This window comes from Panulirus ornatus, chromosome 36, assembly GCF_036320965.1.
Source record: "Panulirus ornatus isolate Po-2019 chromosome 36, ASM3632096v1, whole genome shotgun sequence".
NCBI classification, from domain to species: domain Eukaryota; kingdom Metazoa; phylum Arthropoda; class Malacostraca; order Decapoda; family Palinuridae; genus Panulirus; species Panulirus ornatus.
Genome location: NC_092259.1, coordinates 14,833,162 through 14,851,433, shown reverse-complemented (window position 1 = coordinate 14,851,433; position 18,272 = coordinate 14,833,162). Strand labels below are relative to the sequence as shown.

General features: G+C 39.4%; 1 protein-coding gene across 15 annotated transcripts in view; it reads left to right on the top strand.

The window, feature by feature from the left end:
- The window catches only part of LOC139760399 (uncharacterized), a 216,838-nt gene that overhangs the window by 94,600 nt on the left and 103,966 nt on the right, over positions 1-18,272 (top strand). For 14 of the 15 annotated variants that reach the window (XM_071683539.1, XM_071683547.1, XM_071683535.1 and 11 more), the window contains 3 exons: positions 2,176-2,271; positions 9,250-9,333; positions 10,338-10,517. In XM_071683539.1, the coding sequence (XP_071539640.1) occupies positions 2,176-2,271; positions 9,250-9,333; positions 10,338-10,517 (360 nt within the window). The remainder of the gene's footprint in view (positions 1-2,175; positions 2,272-9,249; positions 9,334-10,337; positions 10,518-18,272) is intronic. The other variant, XM_071683538.1, reaches the window with a different exon arrangement.

The window sequence follows — 18,272 nt, the reverse complement described above, 5'->3', positions numbered from 1 at the left end:
CTTGCTGAAACAGGGGGTAGCGATACTGTTTCCTGTGGGACAAGGTAGTGACAGGAATGGATGAAGGCAAGCAAGTATCTTTATGTACTTGTGTATATATGTATATGTCTGTGTATGTGTATGTATATGTATGTATATGTGCATGTATGGGCATTTATGTATATATATATGTCTATATGAGTGGCTGGGTCATTCTTCATCTGTTTCCTGGAGCTACCTCGCTGATGTGGAAAATGGTGATCAAGTAAAATGATAAATAGAATATTATTATTAGTAGTAGTAGAAGTATAGTATTAGTTTTAGTATTATTATGTAACTTATGAATTACTTAGGGGCGCCTCAGCCAAATGAACCTTCATATATGTGCTGCAGGCAGTTGTAGACCTGAAGGTTTTATAGTTGGAAAGATAATTTTTTCCCTTTTGTGTTGGTGTATCCTGGCAGGTCAGTCTTCATATGTCTTAACAGTTGACTGCTGAAGAATTATTTTACCTTGCTTTGGTGCCCCTGTTACCATATAATCTCTAACTTGTTCTCTGCTGAGAGTTATGATCATTGCAGTACCATACAGTTACCACTCTTGAAACAGCTAAATTTTTATGGTGGTTAAAGCAAATATTGCACCTTTATATATAAAGTTGCTATTTCTTTACAAGATTATAAGCAAGACTTCTTTGATTTATACAGTTACATACCCTGTTTGAATTTTATGCAGGCAGATGTATATTTCCTTTTGTTAGTGAATGTCATAGTTCTAATGAGTGACACTGTACTGTGTCATGGTCTTTTGGGTCCATATAGGATTTGTTTGCATAATTTTTTACCCGTATAATTTGTACATCCTTCAATATGTTGCACATTTGTGGTTTATTTTGCAGTAATAGAATTATTCTATTACTGAACAGACTATCAGTGTTCATTTGAATTACAGTACCATGTAAACTCAATGATCCTTGCTTCACTGTACTTCTAAGATTAAAACTGATAGCATATCACCTTACAAATGGAAAGCAGAAAATTATGAAAATTTTACATGACTGGTATCATCAAGATATGCTTAAGAGTTGGAGTAGTGATGAAGGTATGACTGAATATTTTAAGATTTTTTTTTTTTTTTTTTTTTTTTTTAATTTTCCAAAAGAAGGAACAGAGAATTGGGCCAGGTGAGGGTATTCCCTCAAAGGCCCAGTCCTCTGTTCTTAACGCTACCTCGCTAATGCGGGAAATGGCGAATAGTTTGAAAGAAAAAGATTTTTTAAAATGTTAACCAACCAAGGGAAACTACTAATTTTGAAATGGATAATCATGATTTGACCATAGGTATGACACACCAAGTTCGAGAATACAAAAGACCTTGAAGTAAGATTGTGGACTAGAGGAGACCTAAGAAAGAAACCTCTTTAGGAGGGTTATGTCAAAAATAGTTGTTTTCATTTATGTAATATTAATATAATACTACCTGCCTGGGTATTGGGAAGGTTAGTGATGGCTGTGTAGTGAACCAGCACTTTATTGGTTGTCAAGTTGCACTCTTCTGACTCTGGTAGCTGTCTTTTCTTTATGCCTCACCCACATGTGGACTACTGGCAATCTGTCCACAAACATTCTATCTTTTCTTGTCATACGTAACACTTGGCAGCACTTAACTCACTTAGCTCATTTTCTGTAAATCTAGATTCTCCTGTGATGAGCACCGTATGCTAGCCCTGCCTTTTGGCAAAATGGTTGAAGCAGTAGATAGAAGTAGTAAGTAGGAACATTTTGGCAGGAGCATTAATTAGAAACATAAGGTAGTAGCAGTTTAGGTAGGGACATAAGGCAAGAGCAGTAGGTAGAATTAGTTGGGAGAAATATTAGGTAGGAGCCTCCACAAACACTGCATTAGAGCTGACCACTGTCAGTGGCTTAAGTGTGAGGCACTAAAGGCTTAGAAGTGACACTGGAGTTAACAAGTTAGGGAGACTCTGTTGCCATGGCCTTCCCTTTGAGGGAGTTCCAGTTGGAAACAGGCTTCAGAGATGTTGATAGATGAATGATATTCATATTGTGTGACATTTTTCTTCCACCCTAGTGCTTTTATGGGAATTCTTGGCCAGGTGGTCTGATTGTCACATCTTAGTCTCTTATGATATATTACTTATGTGTTTGGGATGTTTTTATTATTATTTCTCATAGGTAACTGAACAGCGGATGACCATCCGAACACTACAGGAGGCATTAGTAGCAAGTAAAAGATCCTGTGATGACCTACGCTCACGCCTGGATAATGATGTGAGTGCTGGCATGTTGCACCATAGCCTTCCCCCACAGATATGTGATAGTAGCAATAACCCTCCTGCCAGCAACCCCAGTGTGACTAAAAGCATCCCTTTGGACAGTTCAAGTCCACAGTCTTCGAGTGAATTACCAAGTGCATGCTTGGATTGCACTAGTGCTCCTGTTAACTCTTTTTATCCTACCCTTACTGTGAGTGCCAATTGTTATATGCCAGAGATGCCACTGATTAGTGACTCCATTTCACACTCAAGAACTCAGCAGCATAGTTCCTTACAGCCTGTAGAAAGATACAATAGTAATACTACCACAGAAAGTATGGTACCTGATGTTAGACCCACTTATCAGTTTGCCAAAGAGATTGTAGGTCAAAACACCTCATGTGCCATAACTCCAGATGTGTTGTCGTCTTGCAGTGGCAGCTCTTTTTTACTGAATTCCTCATCATGTCCAAGTAATCAGGATTCGAACAGCATACCCAATGATCCCCCAAATATTGTCAGTGAACGAGACACTTTAGGCATTGGCATTGTTACTGATGGACTTCAGAATCAAGTTCATACAGGCCAGGTTTATGATGTATAGATGTGTTTGCAATCAGCAGAAGCTTCAGGTTATGCATGAATGTTTGCAGCTTATTCATTTAGAGAATTTCATATGACTGAAACACTCTTTGATTGTATATTTTTACAAATTTTACAGTTGGAGTGATTATGGAAATATGTAGTATTAGAGTACTACATTGTATTTCATAGGTTATAAACAGATAAGTATATTTGCCCTTCAAATTGGTTGTGATAATGGGTCTCACTTTAAAGAGTGTTGTGAATACGCCCTCTTTCCTACTTAAATTATGGAAATATTTGTGTGCCATCATGAAGTACCTTATGTTAAGATATTGTCTTCATGCTTCTAGTCATAATAGGCTGTACTCTTGCTGAATTCCATACATCCTTATACCTGAGTAGCAAAATTGCTTAAGTATTGAAATGCACTCTGTATTGCATTGTAACTGAATGCAGTAGAACCTCATAAACATTAGATACAAATTTGTAGAACCAATGCTGAATTAATTTTGACAGTTAAAAATTTTCCTAAGTTCAAATATATTCATTCTGACTGTGGACTTTCAGTTTGTTTACTATTGGCAGTCTGTCACATGAATTATTGAGAATGCTCTTTTAACTGAATTTGGTGATTGTTGAAATAATCAGATTGATTATTTAGGTTCACCTGAATAATGTTTGTATTTACTTCGTCTCATAGAATGGTTTGATATGGCTCACAGATGTTCACTGAATAATAACTCGTTTGCCAAATATGTAGGTCTTTTACACATAGATGTTGAGGTCCTATTGAAGTTACAGTGTACTGTTATATTCGCTCTGAATACATTTACCAGGATTATCGAACAATTGATAATCAGTTTTTGCCAAACTGAAGTACAGATCATTTGTATAATTACTACAAATTCTTTATTGTAATGATTAGCAGTTTTAATAGTTTTAACTTTGTTTTGTTTCATTGCAGTTTTAAGTCAATTAGTAGATTATTCACTATTTGATGAAATACTTGTAAAGTGAAATATTTAAGCCTAGAAATTATTTTATCACATTCTTTATTATGAAGCATATGAAAGTGGATATATTTTTTTCATCTACAATGCCATGACTTGTAAAATCAATAAATAAGATGTGGAGAAAACTCATTTCCATATCCTTTTTATCAATTATATTGTAAAACACAAAACCTTGAAGAATGTTTGGAAGCCGAGAACATTATCTCGGAAAGCAAAAATGGGTATGTTTGAAGGAATAGTGGTTCCAACAATGTTGTATGGTTGCGAGGCGTGGGCAGGAGGGTGGATGTGCTGGAAATGAGATGTTTGAGGACAATGTGTGGTGTGAGGTGGTTTGATCGAGTAAGTAATGTAAGGGTAAGAGAGATGTGTGGAAATAGAAAGAGTGTGGTTGAGAGAGCAGAAGAGGGTGTTTTGAAATGGTTTGGTCACATGGAGAGAATGAGTGAGGAAAGATTGACCAAGAGGATATATGTGTCAGAGGTGGAGGGAACGAGGAGAAGTGGGAGACCAAATTGGAGGTGGAAAGATGGAGTGAAAAAGATTTTGAGTGATCGGGGCCTAAACATGCAGGAGGGTGAAAGGTGTGCAAGGAATAGAGTGAATTGGAACGATGTGGTATACTGGGGTCGACATGCTGTCAATGGATTGAACCAGGGCATGTGAAGCGTCTGGGATAAACCATGGAAAGTTGTGTGGGGCCTGGATGTGGAAAGGGAGCTGTGGTTTCGGTTCATTATTACATGACAGCTAGCGACTGAGTGTGAACGAATGGGGCCTTTTTTTGTCTTTTCTTAGTGCTACCCCGCACACATGAGGGGGGAGGGGGTTGTTATTCCATGTGTGGCGAGGTGGCGATGGGAATAAATAAAGGCAGACAGTATGAATTATGTACATGTGTATATATGTATATGTCTGTGTGTGTATATATATGTGTACATTGAAATGTATAGGTATGTATAGTTGCGCGTGTGGACGTGTATGTATATACATATGTATGTGGGTGGGTTGGGCCAATCTTTCGTCTGTTTCCTTGCGCTACCTCGCTAACGTGGGAGACAGCAACAAAGCAAAGTAAATATAAAATAACAAAGCTTTTTATAGAGCTTGCCGTGTTTTTTCTTTTATTTGGTTTCTAAAGTACTAAAGATTGATTGGAAACATTTTTTGTACAATGGAATTGTTATTGTAAAAATATGTATAGCCAGCTGAAGTGACAAATGAATAGATATTCTTGTGTATACCCATTTCGTTTGAATGTTCTTCAAAACTGAATGATAGCCTGAGCAATTTACTGCATAACTAACATATAAATAGGTATTAATTTTCATAAAAAATATGTGACTGTGTCGATGCTTACTATGTGGGGTACATTTCAACCAAGGATAAAGTACCAGATTATCTAATCTGTTGTCATCCACAATGTGGATGTCTACCAGAATTTATAAACGATTTGTATTTGATAATTGCAAGCCATGGTAGTCAGCATAAAGGACCCAAAATGTTTCACCTTAAGGTGTCATGCTGCAGTTTATTGGATTTGAGAAAGATTTTTGCATCAGAGATTGTATCCTTTCTACTATAAGTAAGAAATGTTTTTACTTCATAGGTCAGTCAATAAGATTTTGAAGCTAAGGAGATTAAAATTTATTTGAAATCTGCCCCAAATTGAAAACTTCTAATGTCTGCATTTCCACTTATTGCTTTGTGCTTTGGATTTCTGCAACTCAGGGATTTGAACTGTGTGCTGATATTTGTAAGTTACAGTATGAGGTAAGTGTTTCAACATTTTTGTATTGCAGAACAATGAGGATCTATTCTTGTGTAAGTAAAACAAAGTACAGTACATTTATAACGTACTGTAATAATGTAGAACAAAATGAAAATTTTTATTTTTCAAAGTTCCCATTTGTTGTTAATATTTTGAAGTGGCTGAAAGAAAATCAATCCTCATTGCAACATATGTCAATTTCACATTATTGTTATAAAATCATTTTATATTTTAAGGATTTTAGATACCTGTATTACTGATCATTTGGAAATAGCAATTGCAAGGTTTAGGTGTGAATTAACTCAATCAAACAGTATATTTTAACAGGCTTTGAAAGGTTTGAAAGTAGGAAGTTGTAGTATCATCTGGTCTATTGTGTAAAACATTAAAGACATTTAGAAAGAGACAACATGTACCTACAAAGTACAACTCTTATTCAAAGGAAAAGGTGCTAAGGATGCATGTAGCAATTATAGGGGAATAAGTCTGTTAATTATCCCTGGAAAAGTGTATACAAGAGTGTTTGTTGAGAGAGTGATGGATATGATATACTGCTGAATGAATGAGGAGCAAATGGGTTTTAGGAAAGTTTAGGGATTTATTGATCAGATTTTTGCCGAGAAAGTGACTGGAAAAGTATCTAGCAAAAGGTAAGAAGCTGTATGCTGTATGTTTTAAGGGATGTGTTAAGGATATATGAGGTAGGTTGACAATTGATGGATGGAGTGAAAGCCTTTTATAGAGGAGCAACTGCATATGCAAGAGCAAAACAGTCAAGCGAAAGTTTCAGTATACATGTGGGTGTGAGGCAGAGCTGTGTGATGTCACCATGACTTTTTAATATATTTATGGATGGAGTGATAAGAGAGAGAAAAGCAAAATTAGGGAAGAGGGGTGTAGAGATGGAGTGTGATGGTGAGGTATGATAGCCAGTGACAAGCCTGTTTGTGGATGATACTGTGTTGGTTCCATGAGTGAAGAGGTGTTGCAGGAGGTTGTATGTATGTTTTAAGATGTAAGTGGAAGCAGGTGAAGGTAAATGTGAGTTAAAGTAAAGTAATGGTGTTTGAAAGGAAACAGTGAAAGTATATATTTTTGTAAAGCCTTATAGAGTGAGAGAAAAAATATACTAAATTGTGTTATAGATATGGTGGGGGAGGGGAATAAACACTGGAAGGTATGACAAAACTTAAGTATTTGAAAGGTATCTTGGATAAGTTTAGTTATATGGAAAGAAAGAGATAAGGGACAGAGCAGTACAGGATAGAAGAGCCACTGTGTCCCTTAATTGAATATTGGAGGGTAGAAATGTAAGTATGGCAATGAAGAAAGGATTTAGGGACAGCATAGTTCTCCCAGTCCTGAACTATGCAGCCAAAACATGGAGATGGGATGAGTCACAGAGGTCAAGAATCCAGGCTTAGGAAATGAATACTTTGAAAGGAGTATGTGATATAATTAGATGGAATGAAGAAAGTAGTGAGGGATGCTTGAGTGATTTGGCTTGCTAGGGAATACAAAGGGAATGAATTATGGAGTGGTAGAGTAGGTGAAATGTAATACTTTGAGGTGGTTTGGACATGTGGAAAGAATGCTAGATAGGGAGTTCACAAGGAGAACGTAAGATAGTGTGATTAAAGGGGTTGGTGCGAGAGATGTTCTACAGAAAATATCAAAAAATTAAGGAATGCAGAGATATTTAGTGGAGAGGATAGGATACAACAGCTTGACAATATTTAAAAGGTAAAAAGAAAGTCAGGCAAATGAGTGTAGTTAAATAAGTAAGGATTGACATTGAAGAAAATGAAAAGAAGACAAGGCAAATCGACCTCAAAAATTTTTATATGTATTTTTAAGAAACAGATTATTAATAGAACAAACAGTAAAATTGAGACTCACAGATAACATTTGTTGTATTGAAAAAGTTTCAGAATGTAATTACTAAATCTATGTTAACTCCAACAGATAATGTGGAATACATAGAGCTTCTTAGATGAGTTATAAGTTGATGTAGGAAGTTGTAACATAGCCTTGATGACATCTCTTTCTACATACCTGAGTTAGAAAAAAAAACTACTTTAGGTTTAAATATTTGTTGGAAGAAGGATCTGTACTATGGAAGTGGAAGAGAGCAAATCTAAAGCCAAGCCTGTTATTAAGAGTGATAGCAAGGACACTGCTCTAAAGTACAAACAGATTAGTATTACTGACATGCACAATCTGTAAACTATTGTAGAAGATAAACAAGAGGGAAATGGATGAACTGTTGCAAGGAGAAACCACTACCATGAGAAAAGATGTCTTATGTTAATGATTTTCTAGACATTTCTAGCAGTGAGTGCTAACCAAAAACAAAAAGATAGGTGGGTGGCTTTATGTTTTTGGACTGCATGAAAATATTTGAATCTGCACCACGAAGGAGGCTAGTTAAACTTATATTCCAGGCAGATATATAAAAAAAGGATTCTGTGGTTCACTGAAAATTACCACAGCAGATGGGTAATACAAATCACCTGTCAAAGGTGCTTTTTAAGACCAGGTAAACTAGTCTGGGAGTAATTGGTGGTGTAATACATCCATTTAGCAACAGAAAGGTTGACACATCAATTTAGGCAATGATGAAGTAAATGCAAAGAGCATAAGAAAGTTTAAAAGCATACAAAAGGATTAAGAGGTGGAGCACTGCAAGGTACAACAAGTTAAGTACCAGTAGGTAATTACACATTCTAATGTATGCACAAGAGATTGTAGAGGTGGATAAGGGAAATCAAACCTGGTACTAGTATTACTAAAGTCATTAGTAAAGTTACCTAGAGGATAGATAAGTATTTAGAATTTCCCAGGATAAGTAGTGGCAGGACAGAGGAGGGCATTTGGCTCATTTGGTAAGAGAAAACCAAGAATTGGAGGTGACACTAATGGATGACGATTACTTGAGTTATTATAAAATGTGGAGAGTAACAGTAAGTAAAACGTGACAAATTTCAAGATTATACACCCATCTGGTTACTGTTCTCCACACCCATCAATAAGTTTCATGTAGGCCAAATCAGGAAAATATGTGGAATATTATTTCAGTCCTTAAAATCAAGAATTATACTTTATCTATCTGACAAGGCTGAGAGAATATAAATGGGCCCATTCATCAACTCACCTCAACCATTTACTTTGTATTCAAGGAACCAATGGGACTGTGACCAGTTTACTTTTTCAAGCTGCTACACAGAGGAGATTGTAGTGCAGTTAAGAAGTCTACAGTGTACTTTATGGGAAAGGGGGAGAGAATTGGTCCTTACACAACTTTTAGGAATTCCTTATTCAGAGTGTAGTTAATGACATCTTAGAATTTCAGTAGCCTATGTTACCTTAAAAGATATCATTGCATGAAGATCAGGATATAATTGGATACATCAACTTCTCATATGGGGGTGGGTGTAGGCTTACATAATAGGCTACCCTTGCCAGAGACGATATGTCCATCTCCGTATGGGTGTATACTCAAAAGTAATGATTAAGCCTTTTTCATATCATTCAGTATTCAGTCTCCCCAGTATCCTTTCTAAGGTTCAGACAGTGGTAATACTCTTTTAATGTGTTTATTGAATCATATGTCCCTGCATAACAGGTATGTACACGGGAGTCGGAAACTGAGCGGCTGGAGCAGGACCTGAAGGAGGCACAAACCATGCATCACCGCACATTCACACAGGTAATGGATTGGGAGAGCCTGCAGCAATACATCTGGGTCATCTGTCTCTCTCTTATTCACTCTAACAAAACTTAGTTTCTCTTGTTTATGAGGACTTGGTCTGCGTGTTACAGCATTTACATTGATGATTGTGTGGGCTTTCTGTGATGAATGTTTTATGACATTTAAGGTATATACAACGACATTTACTGTGGTCAGTATTTGTGTAAAGACAATTCCTTCATGTAGATTGTGTGAAGATTTTCTTTTTGTGTGTAGGTGATGTAGATTGTGTGAGGATTTTTCTTTTGTGTGTTTGTGGCTAATGTGTGCAGACAAACTGTATAGTGTGCTTAGTAAGTAGTTGAGGATATTTAATGTGCTATGCATGTGTGGGGATACTTGATTTTGTTTGATGTTTGTGAGGGTATTTACAGCATTTGACTTCTGTATGAAGATTTTTGGACTCTGATGATGTCTGTTGGAACATTTAGTGCATCTAATGTATCTGGACATTCACTACATATGCTGTATACATGTTAGGAAATTACTGTTTGGCCATGTTAATGACATTAAGGATGTCTATGACATGTTTTACACCCTAGCCATGGTAACATGTAAAGATTTTACTGCTTGTGAGGGTTACATTGGAACATTTATTGCAGCTGGTCATATGCTTGGTGACTTTGGCTGAGTTTGGCGTAGAAAACTGTGGATAATAATGTACAGTGTCTGGATTGACCTCATGGATTTCCCAACTGGTTACCTCCCATTCTCATAGATTACAGGTCAAGGTATAAATCAACCTTTCCAGAACTGGCCAGAAAGTTATATAACCAGCAGACCTAAGTGTTGACCCTTTGATCACAACAGTATGATTGGGGGTCAGATCAAAGGTCTCACCATTCCCAATGCTTGTAATGCCATTCTCAAGGGTCATATATTATGGTCAAGTATCGTACCAGTGTGCTCCACTGGTTAGATTGGATGTATGTAAAAATTTATAATTTGTTTGTGTTGGACAGCTGGTGGAGAGCGGTGCACGTGGGGAGGTGTTGCAGGAGGAGAATCGTGCCCTCAGCAGGCGTGTAGCCACACTGCAGGATGAGCTCAAGCATGCCCATAAGCAGGAAGCTCGCCAGACCCACTACTGGAAAGCTCAGGCAGAGGAGGCCACCAGCAAGATGACAAAGGCACAGAAAGAAGTGAGTTTTGTTAATGGTTATTTCTCGGTAGCAGCGGAGGGGAGGAATTTTGACTGGTCTATACTTAGACAAATATTCTCATAATCATTGCCATCACTATCCTAATTACCTTCATTGATATCATCAGATTTATCATGTACATTACTTCAGTAGATAAGAGATTCTATTTATTTATTTATTTTGCTTTGTCGATGTCTCCCGCATTTACGAGGTAGCACAAGGAAACAGACGAAAGAAATGGCCCAACCCATCCCCATACACATGTATATACATACACGTCCACACACGCAAATATACATACCTATACATCTCAATGTACACATATATATACACACACAGACATATACGTATATACACATGTACATAATTCATACTGTCTGCCTTTATTTATTCCCATCGCCACCTCGCCACACATGGAATAACATCCCCCTCCCCCCTCATGTGTGCTAGGTAGCGCTAGGAAAAGACAACAAAGCCCCCATTCGTTCACACTCCGTCTCTAGCTGTCATGTAATAATGCACCGAAACCACAGCTCCCTTTCCACATCCAGGCCCCACAGAACTTTCCATGGTTTACCCCAGACGCTTCACATGCCCTGATTCAATCCACTGACAGCACGTCGACCCCGGTATACCACATCGATCCAATTCACTCTTCCTTGCCCGCTTTCACCCTCCTGCATGTTCAGGCCCCAATCACTCAAAATCTTTTTCAATCCATCTTTCCACCTCCAATTTGGTCTCCCACTTCTCCTCGTTCTCTCCACCTCCGACACATGTATCCTCTTGGTCAATCTTTCCTCACTCATTCTCTCCATGTGCCCAAACCATTTCAAAACACCCTCTTCTGCTCTCTCAACCACGCTCTTTTTATTTCCATATATATATATATATACCAGGAGAGACTGAGTACAGAATGGAAAAAGGTGAGAACAATGGAAGTAAGGGGAGTGGGGGAGGAATGGGATGTATTTAGGGAATCAGTGATGGATTGCGCAAAAGATGCTTGTGGCATGAGAAGCGTGGGAGGTGGGTTGATTAGAAAGGGTAGTGAGTGGTGGGATGAAGAAGTAAGATTATTAGTGAAAGAGAAGAGAGAGGCATTTGGAAGATTTTTGCAGGGAAAAAATGCAATTGAGTGGGAGATGTATAAAAGAAAGAGACAGGAGGTCAAGAGAAAGGTGCAAGAGGTGAAAAAGAGGGCAAATGAGAGTTGGGGTGAGAGAGTATCATTAAATTTTAGGGAGAATAAAAAGATGTTCTGGAAGGAGGTAAATAAAGTGCGTAAGACAAGGGAGCAAATGGGAACTTCAGTGAAGGGCGCAAATGGGGAGGTGATAACAAGTAGTGGTGATGTGAGAAGGAGATGGAGTGAGTATTTTGAAGGTTTGTTGAATGTGTTTGATGATAGAGTGGCAGATGTGGGGTGTTTTGGTCGAGGTGGTGTGCAAAGTGAGAGGGTTAGGGAAAATGATTTGGTAAACAGAGAAGAGGTAGTAAAAGCTTTGCGGAAGATGAAAGCCGGCAAGGCAGCAGGTTTGGAAGGTATTGCAGTGGAATTTATTAAAAAAAGGGGTGACTGTATTGTTGACTGGTTGGTAAGGTTATTTAATGTATGTATGACTCATGGTGAGATGCCTGAGGATTGGTGGAATGCGTGCATAGTGCCATTGTACAAAGGCAAAGGGGATAAGAGTGAGTGCTCAAATTACAGAGGTATAAGTTTGCTGAGTATTCCTGGTAAATTATATGGGAGGGTATTGATTGAGAGGGTGAAGGCATGTACAGAGCATCAGATTGGGGAAGAGCAGTGTGGTTTCAGAAGTGGTAGAGGATGTGTGGATCAGGTGTTTGCTTTGAAGAATGTATGTGAGAAATACTTAGAAAAGCAAATGGATTTGTATGTAGCATTTATGGATCTGGAGAAGGCATATGATAGAGTTGATAGAGATGCTCTGTGGAAGGTATTAAGAATATATGGTGTGGGAGGAAAGTTGTTAGAAGCAGTGAAAAGTTTTTATCGAGGATGTAAGGCATGTGTACGTGTAGGAAGAGAGGAAAGTGATTGGTTCTCAGTGAATGTAGGTTTGCGGCAGGGGTGTGTGATGTCTCCATGGTTGTTTAATTTGTTTATGGATGGGGTTGTTAGGGAGGTGAATGCAAGAGTTTTGGAAAGAGGGGCAAGTATGAAGTCTGTTGGGGATGAGAGAGCTTGGGAAGTGAGTCAGTTGTTGTTCGCTGATGATACAGCGCTGGTGGCTGATTCATGTGAGAAACTGCAGAAGCTGGTGACTGAGTTTGGTAAAGTGTGTGGAAGAAGAAAGTTAAGAGTAAATGTGAATCAGAGCAAGGTTATTAGGTACAGTAGGGTTGAGGGTCAAGTCAATTGGGAGGTAAGTTTGAATGGAGAAAAACTGGAGGAAGTAAAGTGTTTTAGATATCTGGGAGTGGATCTGGCAGCGGATGGAACCATGGAAGCAGAAGTGAATCATAGGGTGGGGGAGGGGGCGAAAATCCTGGGAGCCTTGAAGAATGTTTGGAAGTTGAGAACATTATCTCGGAAAGCAAAAATGAGTATGTTTGAAGGAATAGTGGTTCCAACAATGTTGTATTGTTGCGAGGCGTGGGCTATGGATAGAGTTGTGCGCAGGAGGGTGGATGTGCTGGAAATGAGATGTTTGAGGACAGTGTGTGGTGTGAGGTGGTTTGATCGAGTAAGTAATGTAAGGGTAAGAGAGATGTGTGATTATAAAAAGAGCATGGTTGAGAGAGCAGAAGAGGGTGTTTTGAAATGGTTTGGGCACATGGAGAGAATGAGTGAGGAAAGATTAACCAAGAGGATATATGTGTCAGAGGTGGAGGGAACGAGGAGAAGAGGGAGACCAAATTGGAGGTGGAAAGATGGATTGAAAAAGATTTTGAGTGATCGGGGCCTGAACATGCAGGAGGGTGGAAGGCGGGCAAGGAATAGAGTGAATTGGATCGATGTGGTATACCGGGGTTGACGTGGTGTCAGTGGATTGAATCAGGGCATGTGAAGCGTCCGGGGTAAACCATGGAAAGTTTTGTGGGCCTGGATGTGGGAAGGGAGCTGTGGTTTCGGGCATTATTGCATGACAGCTAGAGACTGAGTGTGAACGAATGGGGCCTTTGTTGTCTTTTCCTAGCGCTACCTCGCACACATGAGGGGGGAGGGGGATGGTATTCCATGTGCGGCGAGGTGGCGATGGGAATGAATAAAGGCAGACAGTGTGAATTGTGTGCATGGGTATATATGTGTGTGTCTCTGTGTGTATATATATGTGTACATTGAGATGTATAGGTATGTATGTTTGCGTGTGTGGACGTGTGTGTATATACATGTGTATGGGGGTGGGTTGGGCCATTTCTTTTGTCTGTTTCCTTGCGCTACCTCGCAAACGCGGGAGACAGCGACAAAGGAAAATAGAATATAAATAAAATAATATATATATATTTCCCATTTTTAGAAAGTTAAAATACAAGGAGGGGAGGATTTCTGGCCCCCCGCTCCCGTCCCCTCTAGTCGCCTTCTACGACACGTGAGGAATGCGTGGGAAGTATTCTTTCACCCCTATCCCCAGGGATAATATATATATATATATATATTTTTTTTTCATACGATTCGCCATTACCCGCATTTGCGAGGTAGCGTTAAGAACAGAGGACTGGGCCTTAGAGGGAAAATCCTCACCTGGCCCCCTTCTCTGTTCCTTCTTTTGGAAAATTAAAAAAAAACGAGAGGGGAGGATTTCCAGCCACCCGCTCCCTCCCCTTTTAGTCGCCTTCTACGACACGCAGGGAATACGTGGGAAGTATTCTTTCTCCCCTATCCCCATATATATATATATATATATATATATATATATATATATATATATATATATATATATATATTTTTTTTTTTTTTTTTTTTTTTTATACCTCGTCGCTGTCTCCCGCGTTTGCGAGGTAGCGCAAGGAAACAGACGAAAGAAATGGCCCAACCCCCCCCCATACACATGTACATACACACGTCCACACACGCAAATATACATACCTACACAGCTTTCCATGGTTTACCCCGGACGCTTCACATGCCTTGATTCAATCCACTGACAGCACGTCAACCCCGGTATACCACATCGCTCCAATTCACTCTATTCCTTGCCCTCCTTTCACCCTCCTGCATGTTCAGGCCCCGATCACACAAAATCTTTTTCACTCCATCTTTCCACCTCCAATTTGGTCTCCCTCTTCTCCTCGTTCCCTCCACCTCCGACACATATATCCTCTTGGTCAATCTTTCCTCACTCATTCTCTCCATGTGCCCAAACCACTTCAAAACACCCTCTTCTGCTCTCTCAACCACGCTCTTTTTATTTCCACACATCTCTCTTACCCTTACGTTACTCACTCGATCAAACCACCTCACACCACACATTGTCCTCAAACATCTCATTTCCAGCACATCCATTCTCCTGCGCACAACTCTATCCATAGCCCACGCCTCGCAACCATACAACATTGTTGGAACCACTATTCCTTCAAACATACCCATTGTTGCTTTCCGAGATAATGTTCTCGACTTCCACACATTCTTCAAGGCCCCCAGAATTTTCACCCCCTCCCCCACCCTATGATCCACTTCCGCTTCCATGGTTCCATCCGCTGCCAGATCCACTCCCAGATATCTAAAACACTTCACTTCCTCCAGTTTTTCTCCATTCAAACTCACCTCCCAATTGACTTGACCCTCAACCCTACTGTACCTAATAACCTTGCTCTTATTCACATTTACTCTTAACTTTCTTCTTCCACACACTTTACCAAACTCAGTCACCAGCTTCTGCAGTTTCTCACATGAATCAGCCACCAGCGCTGTATCATCAGCGAACAACAACTGACTCACTTCCCAAGCTCTCTCATCCCCAACAGACTTCATACTTGCCCCTCTTTCCAAAACTCTTGCATTTACCTCCCTAACAACCCCATCCATAAACAAATTAAACAACCATGGAGACATCACACACCCCTGCCGCAAACCTACATTCACTGAGAACCAATCACTTTCCTCTCTTCCTACACGTACACATGCCTTACATCCTTACACCATATATATATATATATGGTGTAAAGCGCTTCCGTACTTTTGGCATGATGAAACACCTGAAGGACCACTTTCTGGAAGCCTGACGTGTGGGGTCCATACTGTTGGGCATTATTGGCTGTCCTGGAGGCCCATTAAAATCATTGGGCATCTGTGGCATTCTAACTCCCGGCCGAGGCCCGCCTGGATATCGAGGGGACATGAATGGCGGAAAGAAGCCAGGAGGCATAGGGCCACCCGGACCCATGGATATATATATATATATATATATATATATATATATATATATATATATATATATATATGGATAGAGTTGTGCGCAGGAGGGTGGATGTGCTGGAAATGAGATGTTTGAGGACAATGTGTGGTGTGAGGTGGTTTGATTGAGTAAGTAATGTAAGGGTAAGAGGGATGTGTGGAAATAAAAAGAGCGTGGTTGGGAGAGCAGAAGAGGGTGTTTTGAAATGTTTTGGGCACATGGAGAGAATGAGTGAGGAAAGATTGACCAAGAGGATATATGTGTCGGAGGTGGAGGGAACGAGGAGAAGTGGGAGACCAAATTGGAGGTGGAAAGATTGAGTGAAAAAGATTTTGTGTGATCGGGGCCTGAACATGCAGGAGGGTGAAAGGTGGGCAAGGAATAGAGTGAATTGGATCGATGTGGTATACCGGGGTTGACGTGCTGTCAGTGGATTGAATCAGGGCATGTGAAGTGTCTGGGGTAAACCATGGAAAGTTGTGTGGGGCCTGGATGTGGAAAGGGAGCTGTGGTTTCAGGCATTATTGCATGACAGCTAGAGACTGAGTGTGAACGAATGGGGCCTTTGTTGTCTTTTCCTAGCGCTACCTTGCACACATGAGGGGGGAGGGGGATGGTATTCCATGTGTGGTGCGGTGGCGATGGGAATGAATAAAGGCAGACAGTGTGAATTGTGTGCATGGGTATATATGTATGTGTCTGTGTGTGTATGTATATGTGTACATTGAGATGTATAGGTATGTATATTTGCGTGTGTGGACGTGTATGTATATACATGTGTATGGGGGTGGGTTGGGCCATTTCTTTCATCTGTTTCCTTGCGCTACCTCGCAAACGCGGGAGACAGCGACAAAGCAAAATAGATATGAATATAAATATATATATATATATATGATGAATGACATTTCACAAATGTACAAAGCTAAGAGATGGGGCAACGTGAATGTAAAACTTCTTGTAACACAAACAGATAACACTGGCTGATATTCAGCTGGACCACCAGCTCAGCTACATTCTGAAATTTGGTGATGCCAGATACTTAAACATGAATGTTGATTTCTACTAGCCAGACCCTTTACCATGAAAAAAATAGTGATATTAGATGTCAGACTCATAACCCTAGAGGCATAGAGGTTAGTTCATAATTTAGACAGTGGAAAATTTCAGAAGAAATGGTTCCCTATCAATGCAAACAGCATTCACTAACAGCATGACAGCCATAGTTGATTTTGTAAAATTACTTCACAAAAAGTAAAGTGAACTAAGTGGATAGAACATGAAGAAGTATCAACACCTAAACATAAAAATTCATTTCAGCACCATGGATCAGTCGGAGGATACCTTCAAAAACTAGAAGCACCTAGTGTATGTATATGATTAGCCAAATTGCAGGGGGTACATATGCCTGAAGGCCGCTGCCTCAAGCGACCTGACTGATCAGGGAAGCAGCTTTGTCCTAGACCAAATTATGAAGGTGAATGCTCTAAAGATTAACGGGAGGCACCCTTAACCCAAATGAATCAGATATTGAATCTCTTTTTATTATAGGATTAAATGGGGTAAGGGGAGGATATGTTCCTTAGGGAGATTTCTCATTCTGTTTTGCAAATATGAATATAAATGAAATACCAAGAAACTTACTGTATAATACAAGGGCAGTACATCATCAGTCTTAAGTATTCAGATAAGAAATATTGCTGTAAATAGCATTCTTTGTAGCTTAAAATGAACTGCATCCTTGCTGGAATGCATTCAGCACACCAAATGGAACCCACACTTGAACTGGTTGCCTAGTCCTGCCCTCATTTAAATTCAAGGGAATTTTTTTTTTCAAAGTTGCCTTTTGCACAAGAAACTATAATTGTCACTAGGGAAAAAAGATACGTGTCATTTACCCGTATATCACAGGTGGGAGTTATCTCCCCATCCATTCAACACATATGTGCTTCTCACTTTTATGAATGTGCATCCATGCACAATTTGCGTGCAAATCATTGACTGTCTCTGGGGCATTAATGATAGCTATATTGATTTGATGGATGTTGATTGTAATTTTGATGATAATAGAAAAGTGATCTTGACTATGGTATAAAGGAAATAAAGTGGAATGTTCTTAAGGTGCTGTGAATTTTTTTTTTGTAATCATCATCTATTATTCAATGAATTGCATGTTAAAAGAGTCTCCTAATATGCAAATTGTGGTATTATTTTGAAATGAAAATAAATGCATGTGTGAGCTACGTAACTAGCTGTGTGGTAGTTGGGCACCCAAGTGACAACTAATTTGTAGAGCTAAACATGGATAAGTAACTAGGCAACACGCCAACTGCTGGCATGCAAGGTTTGTATGTCTACGTAGAACCAATAAGGTAAATATTCCTGTTTTTTG